At 35.0% G+C, this 23347-nt stretch overlaps 1 protein-coding gene across 5 annotated transcripts in view; it reads right to left on the bottom strand.

Moving 5' to 3' along the window:
* The window catches only part of LOC132706585 (zinc finger protein rotund), a 303785-nt gene that overhangs the window by 27002 nt on the left and 253436 nt on the right, over positions 1-23347 (bottom strand). The window contains exon 1 of one of the 5 annotated variants that reach the window (XM_060677991.1): positions 19545-20629. The exons of the other annotated variants lie outside the window; for them this stretch is intronic. Coding sequence (XP_060533974.1) covers positions 19545-20255 — 711 coding nt within the window. The 5' untranslated portion in view covers positions 20256-20629. Of the gene's footprint in view, positions 1-19544; positions 20630-23347 lie in introns of those variants that run through there. 5 annotated transcript variants of the gene reach the window in all.

The raw sequence follows: 23347 nt of genomic DNA, 5'->3' as shown, positions 1-23347 counted from the left end.
TTTTGGACAGACACATAAAAACTTCTCTTTTCTGCTTTATAGTTCTGGCGCAAAAGAAAAAATGTTTTACTCTTTCGCAAAGAATTATCGGTAGCCTTAACATCAAATTCATCATCACTCCTATTAGCAATGGTCAACAACTCCAAATAATAACTTTGGTGTTCTTCAGAGATGCTTTAGATGCGCCAGACTTAAATTACGGGATACTTCAACAGGACAAAATAAAATTCGCATCGTGGGGTAATAAGTTTCTTTCCCCTGTGCTCTTATATTTTTTAATTTTATTTATTTAAGTTAGGGATGTTCCGATACCATTAAAGTATCGATACCTACTCATTTCGATAGTACTCAAATCTTTTTTCTCAAATAAATACTCCTAAAGTATCGATACTTTTAGCACTTTATTTTTATTTTTTTTATTTTAAGGAAACTAACAATGAATTTTGAAGGACAATAATTAAAACAAAATTAAGAAGGAAAAGAATAAAGGTTTGCGTCACGTTAAGCACGTACGTGCGGTAAACGGCATTTGACTCACGAGTTTATTTGACACGAGCGGAGCGAGTGTTTAATAAACGAGCGAGTTAAAAAGTTTACCGAACGTGTTGCATACTATACTTTTTGTACGACCATCAGTTTTTGGGTACATTTTCGCAAAACACGAATACATTCACTGACATGACTGTCAGAATTGGCAAACGTCAAAACTCAAGCCGTGCGGTGAAATATCCGAAAACATTCGATTGCTCCCAAATCCGTGCGGTAAAATCCCGGGAATGTCCGAAGTGGCTCGGATTCGTGGGAAACGAAAACGAAAAAAAAATGAAGGGCGAACGTCTTTCTCGCTTTTGGCTCGGGCTCGGTCGAGTGAAGTCGCAAGATTGATTCGATCCTATAAATACTTGGTATCGAATCAAAAGTATCGAGTACCTACTCGTATTTACTAGTATCGGAATATTCCTAATTTAAGTAGACCAAAGAGAGCTGGTCGTTTTAGTTCTCAAACATTTGGTAATTTTATTTCAATGTCTGTCTTCTCTTTCTTCTGTTACGGGCTCATGAAAAAACGGACGTAATAGAGGTGTATTATCAATGCTTATTTAATTTTGCACAAAAACAAGTTTTGTTGACAGGTAACTAGTTTTTTGCTTGTTTGCTAGTTTTTTTTTAATATTGCGCCTTTTAGTTGGCAGTCAACTAGTTTTGGTTCATTGGGTTGGCAATTTCGGACCTTCGGAGAAGCCAAAGATACGTAATATAATAAACCGACTCGTGAAGAAAGTGAAATAAACGTTCTGGTCCATGTATCTAGCTGTGGACCCTAGCATCTATACTATACTGTATTTCTTATTCACTTTCTAACCATAAAAAACCTATATGCTTTGTATTTCCAATGACTCGTATGCGTTATCGTTTAAAAGCAATTATTAATACATACAGCGTGTTGCATAAAAAAAATCACAACACAACATATATCAAAATTTGTGAGTTTGGGTTACTGTTCAGTGTTTCGCACAACAATTCGAAATTCAAAGTCACTCTATATAGAAAAATCCAAGCTTTGATTATGAAGATACTGTATTTGTACAACAATATTTTGTATTTTAGTTCTAGAACGGCGGCACTGGTTTAGCCGGCAACAAGCAAAATGGTGCGACATTTCTGTAGTTTTCTCAAAATTTTCTGGTAGTTGTTATAGCTTCTCTGTTTGATATAAGAAAAAAGGCTTCAATCCAAATATTCCGTTTTTAAGAAATAAGGCCTTTCGCAATGTTCAACTCTCAGTTTGTCACATTTCGAAGCATTCTGTTTCGTATTTTTATTACATTTTTCTATTACATTATTATTATATTATACTACATTATTATATTATATTATATGTTATATATTATTTATTATATTAATATAGTTAAACAACCAATTAATTTAAGAGTTAACTTCGTTTGAAAAAATTTACCCGTTGCTCTTATTACTGGAAATGCACACGAACATATTTAATAAGAATCGTAATTGGTGTGTTTCGGTTAATTTGTTATTGCAATAAAACTCTTAATTAGTTAGGTACAATGTCGAGCGTAAACGTCGATATTTCATTTTTGTACGATACGGTTTTATGGTGACGTTTATTTTATCATTTTTACGGACACCGCAAAAGATTTGAATGGTATTTTATGCAACATTTTAGTCACGAGTTTCTTTTGGCATCAGCGGAGCGAGTGTTTATTGCAAAAGAGCGAGAATATAAGTCACGACTAAAATATCAGAAACAAACTATGTGACACTTGTGAGTAAGGAAAGAGAGAGAAAATAAACAACCATTTCCTCCTCCACGCCAATCTTTTTAAAACATATTTTCTTTATAAAAAAAGGCGCGCTAAGACAATATAGTAATATTTGGAGGAGATTTAATTAAGTTTTAGGTTTTGTCCGAACATTCAGATTCTCAGTATTTGACGCTGTAACCGCAAATCGATTTATCGTATCGATCAAATGTTTTCGATAGGTTGTCGATAGATTTATTTCTTGACAAACACCATAAATTTTCTTTTTTTCGATTACCACGTCATCGACCAAGAATCCAAAAGGAAACTTTGGATCAAACCTGACATTTTTGTGGCTTAAAATGTAAATCTGTAATAAACACCAGTGCGTACGAGTAGATTTGCTATTATTAAACAGTTATGAGTTGGGTAATTCTCTAGATATTCCACCGTTTCCATATTTTTTGGATGCCCGATATATTTAAACAAGTAAATATAACTAAAAATAACTGCTATACTTAAGATAAGATAAACCGGACATTGATTTAGAACAATTGCACTAAACTTGCAAATTTTGTTGATTGAAATACATTGGAGTTGATTTAAATGTATATTTATTTCTTGGAATTATAATATGCCGCAATGATTCTTTCTGCAATTTGGTACTCGCTTTTTAGAAGACATTCTTATCGTTTTCTTCGCTGTAGGGTAACACGAACTTATCGGTCAATCATCAGATATGGTCGTCACCGTCATCATCTCTATTTTATTTATTCAGAGTACCGGCTCTGGTCTCTATTTGGAAATAATGTAAGTAGCGTCACGGTTAATGGGAAATATTTTGACACGACCTTGGCGACATCTCTGCCCTCCTAAACACCCGGATTGGGTAACATTTTTATTTACCAAAACATATAAATAAACACCATTAACTTGTGTCTCTCCCATTCATTGGCGATATGATAACGGCTCGCGTAAATATTTTGGCAAATCGAATCGTTTACGGTTTTTGTTTTGGGTCCGACGCCGATTAAAACGCGTAAAAATGTTTCCTTCCTGCCGTCCCCCAACGGGCGGCGAACCGATCGCCGTCAAAAGAGTTTCGCCCGATAAAAAATGGCAGCAATACCCCGCGCCTAACCGCAGCATCGGATACAGGAGCTCGACGTACCGTTAGCCAGTCGACTTTAATTATTCGAAACGAAACTAGATGCTTTTTTTTCTACGCAGCGCTAACTGCACTGGCGGTACCCTGTTGTAACGTTTTGAACGTCCAGTGGCGTACCGAAGGGCATCATTTTATATTTTTTTTAGGAATTAACAAATGAAAAACAACATGTCAAAACAAATTATTTTAAGCTGTAATATCGAAGACAACATTACCAGGAATAATATTTTTAGGCGAGCTTTGTCGCCGATACCAGTTGACCATGAAACGCTTGACATATTGGTAAACAATTATTGATCAGTTGGCGTTTAGTTTTTCGGTATTATGTACTGTTGCGATCTTACTGCATGGTAAGGAATATTTGATTTAAAAAATATAAAGTAAAGTAAATAAAGTAAATGCATCATTAAAACAAATATATGAGTTTTTAAAATATGAAAATGTTCTTCTTTCTTTTACCTTCTCGTTAATTAGGGATATGCCAAGAAGTGCCAAACGTAAGCGTAAAAGTATTTTTCAAGGGATCATGTCAACGATATGATTGTCGTGTGGTGTGTGGTTAGGTAATTGTTTAGAAATATTAAAGCTAGTTATTTACTTAATATGCTTTATAATAAAACGTGTCATGTAGGTAAGACCTGAAATAAACCTTAAAAAAATAATTAACATATCTAAAGCTATTTACACAACTTAAGTTCAATTATGCCAAAGGCATTTTTGTATTTGTTAACAGCGTAAATTACCATAAACAACCTCTGTGCACCGCACAAATTTAGTTTAAATCTACGACAACATAGTTAAAAAAATAATAAATTGCATTAGTTTTTGACGAAGTCACTGTGTTGTCGAGAGAGACTTCTTATAAAAATTGACCACGCATCTCCCGAAGTTCATCAGACAGGTCAACTGGAAATTTTGGTTGAATTTAATTCCCCACAAGGTTTAGGTTTAGTGTACTTAGAATCGCTCTGTATTTCTGTTGCATGTACTTGTTTATAAAAACGCACATATATTATAGATGCATTGTAATATTAAACAAATTTAAGTTTAATGTGGTGTGGCATGTACATCGTTTAACAAAAGTTATTGAAAATTATCATCAGACATCATAAAATGAAATTTTATGAATTTTCTTAATCACTTGTTAAAAGGCGATGTAAATCTGTTACTCATGGAATCCTATGTATCATATTATGGGAAGTGGACGGTTCTTCCATCTCTTAGGTGGTGTTCCATGCGTCCCTATTGCTTTCCCTTTAATGGCAATGCATGTCAGTCTGTTCTCTTCCATTCTTTTTACGTGAGCCTTGCATTGTTTTCTTTGCCCTCCCCATTTTACGATGTGTTGCACTTCACATTATTGTCTGATGTCAGTGTTTCTGATTAGATCTTTGGATTTCTGTTTTTCCTAGGGTTTTTATTAAATATGTCATGATAGGACTGACACAGATTTTGTAGATCTTAAACTTGCTGACCTTACGCAAGTAGTCATTGATTGGCCCATACTATCTGCCTTAAGCAGACTGACATAACAGTCCTTTTGTTAATCTGACTTCTCAGATCCCTCGTTGTATAGTAGTAGTATAGTAAGTATCTTTCAATTATTATCAGCGTAGTTTCGACTTTTTATGAAATAACGGCCTAATTAATAATTCTAGCGTTAGATACTTTTCAGTATAATGTTCATTTATCTTTACAAAATTTACTGTTTGGTGCATTTTAGATCTAAGTGGTATATTTAACCGATCATAATGCCTTTAGATCCTATTGTTGTGGCTAGAATTGTAGCATTAATACAAAATGGACGAGGTAGGTATACCGACACTACGAGAAGACTGGCTTGGTCACTAGAAGGCCAGCGTCCGATCAAAGAATAGGACAGCTTCTGTTGTTTGGCTTCGAAATCAACTTCAAGAAGTTAGAAATATTAACGTTAGCGAATGTACTGTTAGAAGAAGGCTTCGTGCTAATGGATTGTCTTGTCGAAGGATGGCTGCAGGGTCGCCATTGCACCGACGGCATCGAATAGCAAGATTGGCTTTTGCCCGAAAAGTGCTGTTTTCCTATGAATCCCGTTTTTGCCTCACTGCGTCGGACAGTATATAGGAGACCTGGAGGTTATATTAACTAAAGACTTCCACATTGTAGCGGTTCGGCTATGGTTTGGACGGCAATCAGTTCCGAAGCATGCACAGAATTTATATAGAAAATGGCTCTCTAACAACTCACAGGTACATTACGGAAATCCTGGATAATCATAAACACTATGGGCAACGATGTCATTTGTATGCACGATAATGCTAGACTTGACGTCGCCAGAATTGTCAGTCAATATCTGGAAGAGGTGGGAATTAGGCGGTTTTCTTGACCAGCACTCAGTTCAGAGATGTATCCCATCGAATATGTATGGGATAAGATGGGACGACGTATTCGTAGACACACACCAGCTCCAAGAAATGCTCAAGACCTAAGAGACTTGCTAATGCAGGATTGGAACAACATCGATCAGAACGTAATCGGTAATATAATTCAAAGCATGTCCCGTCGATTACAAGCAGGCATAAACGCAACAGAAGGGAATACAAGTTATTAATTTTCAGGTTTTCTCAACCTTGTTTTTTTAGTTACAAATAAAAATTAATGACCTAAAGTTTTCGCTCGCCGGTGGGAGTAGCACCATACATAAAAAGATTTCTTTACTAGCTTTTTCTAAAATAGTGGGTCTTAACTTGTGACACTATCCGCTGCATCATGAAGTGCGCCTGTTTCGCATATATTTTGGATGACGCGCATGGTAATGCTTTTCAAAAATATACCCACAAACTGGTAGTAGAAAAATTAATGGCTCCGCTCGTGCCAAATCAAACACGTGACTAAAGTAGCGTTTGTCAGATATGTTTCGGTTTTCGAGTCCGCGAAAAAAAAAATGCACCTAACGCCACTGACGATCCCTTTCGCATTCCACTATGGCCGCGTTTGTATCTCAAACGCTCTCGCATCTCATCTCTCGCGTGTCTATTCCGTCATCGTCCGTCGGTGTGAGCCTTAACCTTGACGTCGCCAGTTTGAAAAGCAGTCAGACAACTGACCTAGGAAAGGAGATGCGAGCGGCGGCGGCACCTCGATCGTATATTATAAGAAACCATTGCCAAAAATACCTCCCGTGTTCCTACTACACGATTATATACCGTTCCCAATACGCTCTCGTTTCAATTTCTCAAACTTACGCCTACCATCACACCAACGACCAGCAAATATCCTGCTTTAATAAAGCTTTTTCTAAACACTGAAATATATTTGTTTTTTTATCTATTAGACCATTTTTTCACTCGACTACATCGAAAAATTTTGAAAAATACCTGTATCAAAAAAGATTGTTCCAAAATAAGTAATACTTAAAATGTGTTTCTCAAATCAAGTAAGCACTGTAACTAACGAAATAAAATGAATAAAATGTTTTTCATTACGTGATATTTTTAACCGTGAAATAATGGAAATTTCAAGTGACAAAGAACTAAGCAGTTTTACAGAGAAATACTGCATTAAAATGCTGTCCTTGTAGATATAAAAATACTCAATAAGACGTGAAAAGTATTCCTTCTAAATAGTTTTACCAGAAGTGAATTTTGAACTGGAGAATTTCCCGCTAATAATATGATAAGGACATTTCAGCTGTTGGTGACGTCACGAGGTACGTTGTCGTGTTGACAGTTATCAGCTTGACATTTTTTCGTGAGTTTTCAGTTACTTTTAAGTTGAAAATGTTTTATCTATACTGGAAAATATGGCTAAAAGCCATTAGACGCGAACCTGCATTTGATTAAAAAGCCATGCTTACCTTCGTGAAAATCATGTTAAATAACATGTAAGCATATTATTTATTATTTTTTCAAAAATTTAACGAAGGAAGAAATATGACATATTAAAAAAATGTGGATAACAATATAAAATGTACGACGACGATGCCGTTGCTTGTGTCCACATAGTTCGTGACGTCGAAACCAATAGAGCATCGTTTTTGTATGACGTCAAAATTAAAAGGCGTGGACAGGCTTTCCAGCATTAGTTACAGAGTAAATATATTTTTCATTTACGAAAAATATTCTGTAGTGTAACCTACCTTCTTCATCCAAGTAAAAAAACGATATATGTACAGTCAAAAAGGGCAGTCAATGTCAATAATGAATGAAATAAAATCCATACTTTTTCTTACTACAATGATTAAATAGACAATTTTAAATAATTTAATGCACGACCAAGTACGTCAAGATTAACAAATAACAACAGTACTAAAGTTTGCTTGAAGGTGGTAGATAATGATTCAGAAGAAATACTAAGAGACTGTCAAACTTACATTGTCACCAAGTGCAGAATGTGATGCATCTGGAAGTTCGGCAATGTTCGACAATCTTTTAGAATTTAAAGAATTAAAGTTGATACTTTGCAATATATATATATATATATATATATATATATATATATATATATATATATATATATATATATATATATATATATATATATATATATATATATATATATATATATATATATATATATATATATATATATATATATATATATATATATATATATATATTTATATTTATATGTATACATATATGTATCGAATACATTGCAACAACATCCCTCTTCAGTACAAAGCGTCCAAATTAAATCAACTTAGAAATAAGATTAAATAAATATTGTTCAGTGCTTCCGGATTAGATAGATTATAATTTTAATAAGAGTTTCGTACGTCTTGGGCAATCCTTGCTTTGTCTTTAAGTACATCATAATTAAATTACTAATTTTTTAAGTAGCTGACAAATTAAATAAATCAAAATCTACAGTCCACGGGGCTGGACATTGATCTTCTTTAAAATGGTCTACCGTCGCCTTAGTTTTTGCACAGCATTTTGTTGGTTAATATAATTTATTTTTAATATTCTACTAAGATTAAAGGTTGCGGGACAGTAAATTGATAAAAAAAAAAAAAGAATAATTGGCGATCGTATACGAACATTTAAAGAAACAACGATGTGGTGACGCCTCGGACGATTCGCGTCCTTTTGACAATTACATTTTCTTGTGCTTTGTGGAGCCCTCACGACCAGCTGACGGAGGGACTCCGGAATGCTGAAACGTCGTCCACGCACCCGGAAATTTGAAGCAAAACGCCGCAAATTCGTGCGTGTCTATAAATAGCCACCGCGGTCGTTAATATAATGGAACCATTGTCTCGCCCAAAACGATCGATCTTAATGGGTGTGAAGTGAAATAACCATTTACCGACACATTATATTTTACCGAAACAATTTGCATGTTTTATTATGCCAGACGCTCGTTAACTTCGACAGATCGACAAACCATTATCCTCGCCATTACCATTCTGATATACACGCGGATAACTAATTGCTTTTTTTCCAAAAACTAGTGAGTACTGATCTGCAAGTAACTCACCAGTGAATTATTAGTCATACATAACTCACTAGTGCGTTATAGGTCATAAGTAACTCACTAGACGGTTAAGCCATAAAAACGTACTAGTATAATATGACCAGAGCCCCAACTTAGGAATGCGGGAAAATCTCACTTTTTATTATAGCAGAGCTAGGACTAATTTTTGTAATGCGCCATAATTTTGTTAATCTTTGCGATTTTAACACAGTGTTACATTAATTAAGACAAAACGGAAGTAACTTCTAAACTCCAGCTTTAGGAACTGATCATTTTGTATGCATTTTATTTCCTTGCATTAACCTACTAGCTTCAATCCAACCTACAAATTTAGTGAATGAAGAGCACCCATGTTACTCCTTTTTTTTGTTTGGTTATTTTGCTTTTTATTTCTCTTGTTTCTCATATATGGCTGTATTTGATTAGTATTTTTCGCAACTCAAACAATTTTTGTTGATTTTTGTTATCTTTTTTTTCGGCAAATTGTTATATTTATGTATTTTTTCATGTTGTCCGTTTAATGGATGACTGTTAAGCAACAAAGTATTATTTTTTGTTTTAATAGGCTTGTTTTAATAAGCTTATATAAAAATAGTTCGATATTATTAGTTTATTTAAACAAAATTCCTCTAGTTGCTTTCTTCTCCATACATTTCTGTCGCTATAAAGCCTGCCAGTTATTAAAAATAATATTTAATGTTGAGAAGTAGATTATTATTAGTAGAGTAGTATTAATTAAAGGAAACTGGAAAATAGAGATGCATCCCATTATTTATTAAAATATCTATCAATTTTTTTTTCTGAGTTGCGTAAACGGTGGTCACGCACGCACAGCCTCGCTTGCGCCATCTAGTAGAAAACGATCGCATTACCGGCCGTCGAGATGAGGTCACACTTATAGATTTATTTTACGGTCGAATTCGCGCTGGTATTTATTTATTGTGTTATTACAATCGATTTGCGGCGAAAAACGGTGTTAATAATCGCGAAAATAATAAGATAGATTGTGCAAACGCGAGAAGGAAACTGCAAACTAAGGTCTCGAGCCGTTTATAAATTACCCGGTGGCAAAAAAAGTACTTAAGAATAATACAATCGGAGACACGCGACATGTCTGCAAAAAACATTACAATGAAATAATAAATAAAAAATAAATGGTAAAAAAACAATTACAAAAAGAAATGGAGAAACAGAATTAAAAGAAGCAAAGAAAACATAAAAAGAAGAAAAAATAACTAAGGGCAGTTGTCATCACGTTGCATCATTTAACCAGAAGAAACGTAAACTAAGTTTCTATTGAGAGAAACAAAATGTGATGACAAAATTGAAGCGAAGTGAAGGGGGCAGTAAATTGTAAGTAATTTTAACAGAACAGTAGGCAAAGCAACTCGGTTCAGCCATTTTGTACTCTTGGATCTGTGTTTTTTATACAACATTTAAAAAGCTTTTAAACGCTGTGTTACAGCTTAGAAAGTGTAAAAGAACTAAGCATTGACATACCATTTTTTAAATATTTTTATTAAGAAAACGTCGGCTCTGTGTAATAAGCTGTTCATAGGTTTATGAAACTGCAAGCAAGGGTGTACTCCCAAGTTTTTAATACTATTTAATTATATTTAATAATAAAGTTTGTTGATGATGTTTGTTTATTCCAAAAATGATAAGGGAACATTTGAAAGTATTGAGTGGCAGATTATGACGAACCGGCATGGTTTAAATCATCTCAGGTCAAAATTTGATGAGATGGGTTGAAGTTAATATAATGCTTTTTATTTGCCGCATATGTCTGTAATTCACAATAACTGACAGAATTAACAACTTTTGACGTATAAATTGAAAAGAACTCGTAATCGTTGTCCCATAGCTAATTCCAAGAACAAGTTATTAATTAATTTTTGCAATCGTCTGCTGAAGTATGATTTCGCCACATTAAGAGCGTCCACAGAGCACGACTTAAATTTAATACGCTCCCGGTTCCCTCCCTTAAAGGTTACTTTAAAAAATCTGCAGGTGGTTGGTATTATTTTCTGTCTCGTTAAATATTATTTTCCATAATTTTTTTCTCGCTTGATATTTTTCAATTTAATTTCGTTTTTGTACAAATTGGTTAAACACGCGCATTTGAAAATATCAATAAGGTAAGAATAGAACATAAACATTAAGGAGGGTCAAAATTAGTAAAATGAATTAGTAAAATGAAAGTTTAAAAAAGACTGAACAGTCCAAACAGTTTTAGAAGATATCAAAAGAACCTTTTGATGGGTAATGTGAAAGCAAAGATAACTTTTAAGATTTCTAGTCACAGGAGAAACGTGTAATGTACAACCTTTATTCGTATTAAAACTTTGTAGACACTTGTAAGCACGTAAGTAAAACGAAATATGCTTTTCTTTATGGTTTTACGACGCTTCTTATAATAATGTTTTATGCTATACGGTAAAAAAATTGCTTTTATTGGTTTATAATAACAACGCGACCTTGCTTTTTGATTTATTTCGACGATTGGAATTGGTGAATTGACGCAAAAATATGAATAAAATTAAAACAAGTCCCATTCTGTGACTAAATTTAATAAGAACTTGGCGAATTTGAGATGGGGCATTGCACTCTTCAAATCTGTTAGTGAACCAACTTGTGAACATACGAAAAGTTGTATCAAGAAAGAAGAAAGATTCAAATATAAAAAGCGGAGTATAAAAAAAAACAAATTACTAACATAAAAAACAAATACGCAAACAATAAAGAGCGACTCGAACAAGCAATTGTATATAAGTAATTAAAGAACTATTTGAAAGTGTCTTTAAGCGAGTAAAAACACTTTTCGGCGACAAAATATTGGGCTTTTTCTTGTAGCAGATCAGGCTGTTTCTGTAAAAAAAGGTTTTTTTCATAGCATATTTAGACCCACGTTTTGGGGCTTTGCTCTCAGGTGTCAACCTGGGCAAGGGAAGCCTTATCAAGTTTTTGTTTCTTGTATTTTTCAAACATTGTTTGCCATTTTGTAATATTTGTTCTTGAGTAAGAGAATATATATATATATATATATATATATATATATATATATATATATATATATATATATATATATATATATATATATATATATAGATAAAGATAAAAAAGATGATGTTCTTTGACTGAAGAGAACGAAGAAAAATTGTATATCAAAATAATATATTTTGAGTTTGAATTTGAAACTGACAAGCTTTCCTTTTAATATCGAACGCTCGCATTAATATATAATGATATCAAATGAACTATTTTTTAAAGCATTTTCAACACAAACCATATGACGCGAAGAGGAAACAATACCGGCGTTCCAAATTTTATCTTCGAAATAGTTTAAAAAAATTTCCGGCAGAGGTCGCGTTGAATTGTAAAATCGCCAATCGCAGAAGCCACCATCTCGAAACGAGTGCGTCAGGGATTCCAAGTCCACCCCCGTGCCGATTAATAAAAGGGGCGGCGAGAGACCGGAACACAATCTTTCGATGTAGGGTAGGTCAGAGTCGAGCTTCGATCGTTCGCGATCAGATGGCGCAACATGTGGGACTCGGCGCTCCGCGTAGGCCCCAAATGACCCCATTTTTCACGCAGATTTTTATACGCCCGCCAGAAATCTACACGCACCGAAAACGTTAGTCCATTATACAAATATATTTACGTTCTTTATTTACACAACGCTGAAATAATAACGTTTGTTTTGATTTAAAAATGAGAATCGGTTCTGTCTAATCATCAAACTGCGTAGAAATGAAAAATAATTTTAGAACTGTTTCAATGGGTTCGGAACCTGTAAGAAGCCAAAACGCTAGCAGGGGGTGCCCATCTATCAACTGTAAGTTTGGTGTTAGTGATTCTGCAATATTATTGAGTTTGTCTCTTATTGCGGTGAAAGGAAATTAATAAAAATACACTACGATCGTTGGCTTTTGGGTACATTTTTGCAAAACAACACGAAAACATTCAAGCCGTGCGGTAAAATCTCCGAATGATTGTTCCCAAACCCGTGCGGTAATATCCCGGAAATGTTCGAAGGGCCTCGGATCCTCAAGGAAACTCACGTGGTAAAGTGACGCTTTCCGCACTCTAGATCGGTGTATAATTAGGTGTTTTACAGAAGGGAGTAGAAAGAACTTTTGAACGGTCTCTTTTTGTTACTTTCGAGACTGTTTCAATTTCATGTAAGTCGCCTTCGAATTGGTTTCCGTAGTATCGGAATAAATAGGCTATTATTTCGTCATGTTATTAAGCTTGGCTTAAGTCTGATGACTATCCAAGTCCCGGACACGAAAGGGCAAAATATAACAAATTTTTGAAAAGCGGTGCGTTAAAAAAGAAGGCAATGAACATGTGTGAATATGTTTTATTGAAAAGAATGAAAAAAAAAAAGCTAAATTCATCATCGTTGTAGAGTACATATTCAATGTTGAAGGAGTTACGTACCATCAAAAATATCGTGAAGAAAAAATCCTTCGGATATAAAGCAAACAAATCGAGAAACATTAGATAATACGAATATCGATAAATTCATAGTAGCAGCACCTTCTTATAATTAAAGGTTTGTTGATTATGGATTATATTGGAGCATTCCGAAATATCAGACAAACTATGCTAATAAATAATCCAAGGGCATTCATTATTAATGAAGAAAAAGATCTAAATTTATATAGAGAGTGGTTTAAGCTCGGCCAACGTTCCTCATCGATGTCTCTTTATTTTTTCAATAAAGAAAAATGAATAGGTAAAACTCCTTTACAAATAGCTACTTTTTCAAAATTACCCAACCCAACGGAATATACAGGACATTGCTTTCGTCGCACTTTAACGGTATTTACTAATTGGGTGCTGGCATTATACAATTAAAATGACATGGTGACTGGAATTCTCAAGTTTCTGAAGATTCTGTTAAGAAGAAGACTGATATATCTAACAAAATACAAACCTACAGCACGGGTTGCCACAAACTCATTGTAGTTTAAGAGGTTCCAAAAATATCACGTCAACAAATAATTTTGAAACACCTCGGCTGTTAAAATGCCTTCTCCTCCAGTAAAATAGCACATTCGGGACTTCTAACGTAAATTACTATTAAATAAAGCACAATGTAAAAACAATCAACGATACATAACAAAATTAATTATAAAATTTTAAATAAACTTATTTCCATTTCGTTAAATAGGTATGTGTTGAAATTAAATAACAAAAGCAAAGCAATTACGGCAGAAAGAAAGGTAAGATCAAAATAAACCAAAGGATACTAAAACTAGGAATTTGAAGTAAAACGAACTGGACAGGTGCCAATTCCAAAACAGTTTGAAGTCTTATTCAGAATTAACAGAACCGTCCTAGAGCGATTCATAACTCGATTCGAAATTAACCAAAACACGGAGTTTTTAATTTGGAACCAGCATTGCTAAGATGCATGTACGAATCATACCAGAACGCTTCTAAAATGAAACCAAAACAAAGCTATAGATTCGGTTTTTGCTCATCTGGCCGATCGAGAGGGAGATACAAAGAGAGAGAGAGAGAGAGACGCTGTCAGAGAGCGTTTTGAGTAATGACGGAATTTTTCTGCGTTTAATTGGCGATATAAACAAAACCGGCGACCTTGAATTTAATAATTTCGCGGACTTTTTGTTTTGGGAAACGAAGACGTCGTCAGATAATAATTATTTTTTAAGCATTACGCGTTACAAAAAACGTCGGCGCCTCAGGACGTGTTGCGTAAAAAAAACGAAACACGCATAAATAAACAATCCGGTGTCAACGGACGTATACTATATGAATGCCCTGTGATAAAAATTGCGTATCTCGGAACAAAGATTTGCGAAATTTCGTGGGTCATTTTCGAGATAAACGTGGCGCGGGGCCAAATTTTCGGATATTTAAAAAAAAAGCGACCGAACTTCGTGCCAAATTTTAATTCCCGTATGATTTATCCCGTCGTCTTGACCGCTAACGAATAATTGACGTCGCATTAGTTTCTGACAAACGGAAGGCATCCACCAAAATGTCCAAACGCATCTTAACCTCTATTTGGCGAAGTTACAATTCAACGAGACCTCTGGTGGAAAAAATATTAAGCTACTTCGTAGATAAAATTTGGAATAACGGCATCGTTTTCATAGGAGCATCGTGTTTGTGTTGTATGGTTTATGTCGATATTGCTTAGAAATATTTGGTATGGTTTGGTACCGTTCGCGAATCAGTTCCCTGTATTGTTGGCCGTGGGCTTTTTGTTTTGTGCCAAATATGGTAGACTTTTGTCAGTGTTTTTTGCTTAAAAAAATCGGTTAAAGTTATATCTGAGACAGCGGCTGCAATGGTATTGGAACACTTTTTTTTAAACTGACGGACACATTAGATGACCCGGCTCTGGTTTCTCGCAACAGACCAAGAGTTCCATCAACATCTCCTTTCGGTTCCGTGTCTGACTTCAGACGTTCGTTATCGTCATGTCTATAATCTCTTGGAACCTATCTCCATCAATTGCCGCACGAAATAGTTTTGATATTGCGTAACCAGGACAGGTTTCTAAGCCCGATCCATCTTCTGGCTTCCATTTTTCCGTGTATTATGTCCAAATGCCTTTCACCTCTTTATAGTGTTCAGCAAATGCCGTTCAATGTCCATCATTCTGAGCACGTCCTCATTTGAATTGTGCGAGACTCAGAATCCGACCATAACACCAGTTCCAATGCTTTTATTTTTTGTTGATCATTGCGACTTTTAGTCGTACTCCACGTTTAATGCACTTGGTGGTCTTCAATTTGTACAGTGGTAGTCTGATTTCAAAATTATGTAACCCTGCCGTTTCCATTTATCGAAAGAGTGGTTCGTATTATACTCGGTTAAAATCATAAACACATGGGTGAAAATGAACGGAGACGTATTTTGTTTACCGATGACCTGAAATTTAGCCTGTAATATCCATATAGTTGTGAGAGGGTATGGAGAAGCCCACAGGAACATTTTGCAGGGCAAATTCCCACTTGTGGTGTGAAGGCACATGATTCCATGCATGATAATATCAGACCTCACTCCGCAAGCGTATCTTAACAATACTTAAGCGATGTGGACACTCCTGTCTTCGCTACGTTTGGGGCATGCTTGATCGAAAAATATTAAGTCGTGCTTCTGTGCCTTTAACTTCAAATGAATTCTAACAAGCCCTATTAGACAGATGGAAACTTATCCACCAAGAAGACATTAGTCATCTGATTTTGGGCATGCCAAGGAGAGTACAGGCACGTGGAGGCAACACCCGTTGTTAGAAATGCTGCGTTTCAGTTTTCGTTACCAATTTTCATTAATTTCAAGGTCGTATTGGCGAGATATTTTTTGGTACGGTCTTAATCGAAACCGAAAACACGTTGTTTTGATTGTGTATGTACAAGGTGGCGCATAAATTGTGTTTTGTTCTCTGAGGCGACGTAAAGGAAAGGGTGTTCCAACATCGTCCCCAAACTGTGGAAGCTCCTAGATAATTCAGGCTGCTATTCCGCTGAGTGCAACGGAGGCCGCCACATAAGAGATGCATTTTTTTAAAACGTTTTATGTATATTTTATTTACGAGTATAAAGTTTTTTTTAGACCTTGATTAATTAATTTTTTATTACCTTCCCAAATTGAGGAGTCCCTTTCTGCCTCATCCAGCACGTATAAAATCGTCAAGTGCTCTGCTTTTCGTGTGTGTATATAGAGGCCAATATCATTTCCAATTGTTTTCTAAAGGCCGAGCTCTTATATTAAACATTTTTAATGTTAGAAAAGTGAAATATAAAGGCGCCGGTTTTCTTTTAACGTTCAATTTTAGTCGGGAATGGACGAAGATATGACAACCATTGGGAACATCTTCATCTTTTTTTGTTTGTTTGTTGGAAATAATTTTTGCGCGCCAGATTTTATTGCGATTATGCGTCACAATATAATAGAAATGAAATGTTACAATGGTTTGAATTGAAACGAACGTGGTGGATACGTATATACGCGAGCGGTAAAGGTCTAGGTGAGAACGGGGGGACCTTGAAAGCGAACCGAACTCCGGGAAAAATTCTGTATTTTATTGACCTTGTACCAGGCGTAGGTAATGATCGAGTAGTTATTAATTGCGGACCGACGTAATGCTCGTTTAAAGAAACGGGAAAGGAGTAAAACGCTCCTAACGTTTCGTCTCGTAAAACGTAAACGCGACGAAAAGAACTGTACGATAATTGCCGGTTAATTGACTCGCATCTATGAGAACGAACATTTTAACTTCCTCCTTGAAAAAAAAAAACTGGAATTTTATACAAGATAAAAGTGAAAACCCAAAACGAAACTTGATATTAGGTTGACGCGATAATTTTCACCCCAGGAAATATTGCAATTATTATTTTATGATTATAAAAATATTTAATGCCTAAAATTACCGCACCAAACTTTTAAGAACCTTATGGTAACCTGTTGGACATTTCCTGAAAAAAACTGTTTTCAGACAATATATCTTCTTTGATTTCCTGAAAAGAACTATTTTTCGACAATACATCGCCTTTGAATTGATACCTAACAGCTTGTAAAAGTCAACATATAGAAGACGGGACGCCATATTAAAACAGAGGGACAGAATTCATGTTCTGGCAGAATATGCATGTCACAAAGGTATCAAGGTTTCCATAATTGGGAACCCCAAAGAATAGGCCAAAGAGAAATCGTGGAGTAACGTGGGAAGGATAAGTTTGCTTTCTACCTCAAATTGCAAAAAGAAGTCCCAGAAGTGACACGAGAGAGGATACGAGGTTGAAGAATATTAAACCGCAACATTACCAATACCTAATTTTTTTTTCCAAGATAGTACCAAGAGCAAATTAAAATTAAAATATAAACAAGATTAGGAACTTTTTTTTTTATCAACAATGGCAAATCATTATTTTATGGTTCCAACGTTCTCAGTTCTCCTGGTCTTGTAACATAAAGTCCTAATGTAAGAGAAAAGTCAAACAGAAGAATAGAAAAATCGTAATTTTTAGTATTTTGCATCAACAAAGCAAGTATACAAAGCTAAATTTAGGCATAAGTGTTCTTCCACCTAACCTAAGAGAGTGGAGCAGTGGAGGTAAATTATATAAAATGACTTTGCGGCTCGTTATTAAACACTACTGTGCGATTTGAAATAAAAAATAAAAACAAGATAAGCAAAAAAAGGTAAGATTATATAAACCGAAGAAACTAAACGTCTACCCGCCACACTGCATCTCAAAAAAAAAAAAAAAATCCAAATACCGCAATGTGGGAATGCGCTTTTATACCGAATGTCGTTTCTAAATTTTATTTAATCTCCGAGAACGGACGAAAGTATAGCTTACAGGTGCATAGTCAACAATAAATAATCTAGCGAATTTAATTGTGACAGTACTATATAAACTCACACATTATTTAATTTTCCTATCCAAATTTTAATTTTAATAAATAAATTTTAAATTTACATAATTTTTTCGAAGGCATTTGGAAATGCAAATTGATAATCTCAGATCAATAATCCTAAAAGTTTTACCATCTCACTGTATTGAACTAAGCTGCCTTTTAAAAAAAATCGACGATTTATACGAAGGTAGACGGACGGGAAGAAAGTGACGTTGATAGTCCAGAGAAATATTGGGGTAATTAAACGATGAGATGATACTGAAGAACGTCTTAAAGTGTGTTAAAGTGGTTCCATCTAAGGCCAAACAAAACTTCACCGAATACAAAATATTGTAAAATTACATTACATATCACATTACATTACATTTCAACTTAAAGCATTGATTCTTGTCTAAGACTGATCCATCAAATTCACAGAGGAAGGTTTTTTTTTAAACTTCTGGAAGCAAATTACTTAAACAGTTTTTTTTAATAAAATTTCTAAAAAGAAATCTTTAAAGTATCTCGTAGACAAAGTGCACGATAGAACTCAAATTCATTTTAAGGTGTTACCATATTCTAACAAAACCAAGTCATTATGAAGAACTCTTTAAATAAGCATTTTCTTACAACATTACCTACAGCATCATAAATCAGCTCCAGCTCAGCATCTGTTAAAAACAGAATTAAAACAAAACTGCTCCGATCGCATTTTTTTCCCATTTTTTGATTTTTGCGCCATTTACTAATTTCTAAATTCACTTTAAACAAATGTGTGTTCTGTCCTCACTTTCTTTACCTTTTCCTTATCCACTTGTGGTTTTAAAAAAAGAAAAGAATATATATAGAATAATAGACAGAACAGTAAGAAGGAAATGGTTGTTAGCTTCTTATTGGATATACAAGTCTTAGTATATTCAACTACTTTTTATTATTGTTATTTTGATTCACACCTCCAATAGCACTTATGAGTTTGCCTCATAAGAAAGCTGAAGTGTCGGTTAACCACTTCTTGTTTATTACTATTATTTTTATTATATCATCTAATCGAGCATTTACTGGCAGACTGGTTCGTAACCTCATTCCACTATCAAATTGAGACCTCAGGCGTCCATCACAGAATTAAATTGTATTTCAGGCCCACTCGCCGTAAAAACAACTCAACACAACTTACTGACTAAACAATACCAGCAGGTACTCTCTTCCAAGTTCGCGAATTAAAATCAATCGACGCAATATTCAAAAATTATATCCTATACAATCGTTACCTTCTCTTCGTGGAAATTTTCGCCGACACTGATCGGCGTGGGCGGCGTAGACGGGGTCGCCCCCCGGTCGCCTTCGTCCGCCGTCGCCGCCGCCCCCCGCGTCACCCCGCCGCCGCCGCCGCCACCCTCCAGCGACCTTGAACTTTCCCGATTCAGATTCTCCAAGTGCGCCTTGTACTCCCTATATTTCAGATCGTTTATCGGATCCCGATCGTCTCTCAATCTCTCCGGCACCGTGCCCGCGTAGGGCGACATCCTCGTGTCGATATTATTGAGGTTCCTGAGGTCCGAATTGAGGTTGCGATCCATCAACGGCCGTTCGTTGTTCTGATGATGGTGGTGGTGGTGGTGGTGGCCCAAATTTAAATTCCTATCTAAGCTCTGGGTGAGCGAGCGTTCTAGATTGAGCCGCTCCAAGGTCAGGCTGTGGTCCACGCGGGGCTCGACCTGCATCGTCCTCTCGTTGAGAAGGCGCTCGAGGCTCCGTTCCTGTTGCATCCTCTCGTGCAACAGTCGATCCGCCGAATTGAGGCTCAGGTTCAGCTCCATGCCGTTGTTTATCGGCTGGTTGTTGTTGTTGTTACGGTGGTGGTAGTCCTGGTGGAGGTTGAGCCGCAGGTCGCGGTCGCCCAGACGATCACCGAGACTCCTTAGGGTGTCGATCGACCGCTGGAGGTGCGACGAGTAGTTGGTGTTGTTCTCGAGCAACATGCTCGACGGAGGCTGGTGAAAATCCAAACCCCCGGAACGGTAATCCAACCTCGACTCCAGCTTTGGGAGGTCACGACCCGACTCGAAGCATCAATTTTAACTACGTAACTAGCACTAGCGCTTAATCGTTGAGCTAAGTAAGATCACAATGCGATATCACCGGTCGTTTACGTTCGATATTTAACTACGATATTAATTATGATTATTAATAACGAAATGACGATCGTTTCTACGTTCCGGAAGAAAGTTTCCTCCCGAAAAAGAAAAAGCGTTTTGGCGGCGGTCCGACGAAATAAAAACAACCGGTCAGGTTCGAATAGAGCGGCAAAGCGGGCAGCGCGTCTGTAACGAGGGCAAAAACTACACTAACATACTAAAACATTATAAAAACGCCGCTCTTTCTGAATTCACAGTCACAAGGCAGGACGGCGAGGCAGCATCCAGTGAGCGCCGCCGATCGGGCCCGGGGTGGGGGTAATTTGTGCGTCGCGGTAGTCGACGAACGCGGTGGGGGTAAGAGAGGGCCACGTAGGGATTACGTAATAGCGTAATATTCGAACAAGTGAAGCGGGCCCGTGTACTATATCGTCTGCTGTCCGTCAAGTAGGACGATCGGCGGCACCGCGAGCGGCGGGCGACCTAGTAGACAAGAGAGGTGCTTAAAAAAACGAAATGACCAATCCACGTGAGGATTGATAGGTTTCTTTTTATATAGTGAAAATTTTTATAATTATGTTATTAGATAAAATTATCGACCTTTTCCTCGCTTTCAATTATTTTCTTGCATTTCTTAATAAATGTAACGAAATAAAATTTCTATAAACAGCCCCCGAAATTACCTAATATTCAAATTGTAAGAGGTCATGTTTGAAAATGACGTATATTTCGGCTTTCAAAGATGCAGATTGTCTTAAGTATAATATAAATACAAATTAACGTATTGTTGGCGCTGGTCAAGAGTCTTATCTATCATTATTTAATAATAAAATGTATTTCATAATAAATTATTATGCGTTTGTGATATCCAATGTACCTATAAGCCTCTTCAAAGAATATCCGAATACGATACTTAGCGACTCGGGGAATCCCAATAATAATATTGCCTCCAAACAATATAAATAAATACACATATATAAATTTCATGGTATGTTTTAAATTATTTCGGTCAATTGACACAGAAAAATTTGACTGCCCAATTCCACAACTCTAATGTTATTAGATTATTTTTTATTTAACGTATTTGTTCATTTATTTGGAAATTGTAGAGAGTACATATTATTATGGATTTATATATTAAAATAATTTCATGTTATCGCCACTTTATTAATAAATGATGCCGTTTTGTCCGTCTGTTAACTAAAAAAAAGGATTGAACAAATTCCTATTTTACAAACTTTTCTATGTATCTAATAATTTATTTTTCTGTTTTTACTATAGCACTTTTTGTAGTTTACAACAATTGTTAAAATTTTCATGCTCAAAAAAATTCATATTCATAAATGTCCGCAAAGAATTTCGTATTGCCAAAAATAAAATTGCAATAACATCATTTATCTAAAATTACCTAAAATTCAAATCATAAGAAAATAATCATTACTATATTGGCCTGTTGTTTTTTTATTATTCAACAATTTTCAAATTTCTATAATGAATATGTACAAACATATTATAGTATTTTTATTTTATTATAGTAATTTTAATAACAAATATTCTAGTTTTCTTGTTTTTCTAAATATCTCATAATTTTAAAGGAACGAATGATTGAAGAGAAAAACTTTAGATTGAAAAGAGTTTTGTGTGTTTAAGTAAAGAAAAATGTTGCAAATAATATACGAATTAATGACAAATCTCATTATTTCCTCAATTAAAATCATTTTCTTCTTATTCCGTATTAATTGTAAATGACATTAAGCGACAATAAGTTGGCCATCTCTTCTAGATTTTTGGAATAGACGACTCAAACAAAGAAAAAAGAAAAACGAACAAGAGAGAAAATGATTCAAGAAAAAAATGTCAGATTAAAAAAGATTTTCCTTGTTAATTAACGATAAACGCCAAAGCAAAAACTGGAGGAAATATACGAATTAATAGTGTCAATTGACCACTTCCTAATTAACCGGTTAATTGACCATTTCTTAATTGGCTAGTCAAAAAATGTTTCAAATATAATTTTGCAATTGTAGAGTGTTATTTATCATTATTTAATATAATATGTATTTTATAATAAATGATTACTCGTTTGTGATGTCCAATGGTTTTCAGAACCACGCGACGGCAACGTAACGCACAATAAAAATAAATATAAATAAACAACTATAAATTTAATTGTATTTTTAAAATTATTCGGGTCAATTGACTTGTCGATTGATACAAAAAAAATGACCGGTCAATTCCACAATCCTAGGAGTTAATGACTGAACGTATCCAAGAATTCATTTTAATTTATTTTCTTCTTAGTTCATATTAACTACTACTCATACTAACCAACCAACCAATTCACCAATGTTTAAAAAAAGAAACAAATACTGCTATAAATAAAATAAAAAAATGTCAATAAAATGTTATTTCACTTATTTGCGATTAGATCGTTTTGCCAATCCAATAGTAATTGCGTATCCTACTTAATTGGACTTAATATTTACACTTTTTTTGCATTTTTATTCATCAAGTAATATAGCGATTTCCGTTAAAAGCCAATCTCCAACATATTTACTTTACATTTTTTTGTAATCTACGCCTGTTCAGTGACCTATTTTACATTTTAAAAAAATATTCGCTCCACGATCGACATATCGGCCGTTCCCGCTTGAAAATTATACAAGAACATTATTTACGACTTTATATAAGTCGAACTGGTTCCGCTTTTTTTCTAGCGACACAAAAAATTTGCATTATTATAATAGTTATTATCCTTTAAATGTCAAACGAGCGCTGGATATTCGCGTGTACAGGGTGACACGCCTTGCGAATTGTTTTAGAAAGTCGATACGATCGTAAGAAAGCATAGAAAGGACGTACCGCAAATAATTCCGTACTTTATAACATAACTTTTTCGACTAAAATTTAGACTTATACCTCAAAATGTTATAATT

The sequence above is a fragment of the Cylas formicarius genome, unplaced genomic scaffold (assembly GCF_029955315.1).
Source record: "Cylas formicarius isolate icCylForm1 unplaced genomic scaffold, icCylForm1.1 PGA_scaffold_8__14_contigs__length_24414737, whole genome shotgun sequence".
Classification (NCBI taxonomy): Eukaryota; Metazoa; Arthropoda; class Insecta; order Coleoptera; family Brentidae; genus Cylas; species Cylas formicarius.
Note: the sequence above shows the minus strand (reverse complement) of the source record. Positions and strands in the feature narration are given on the sequence as shown.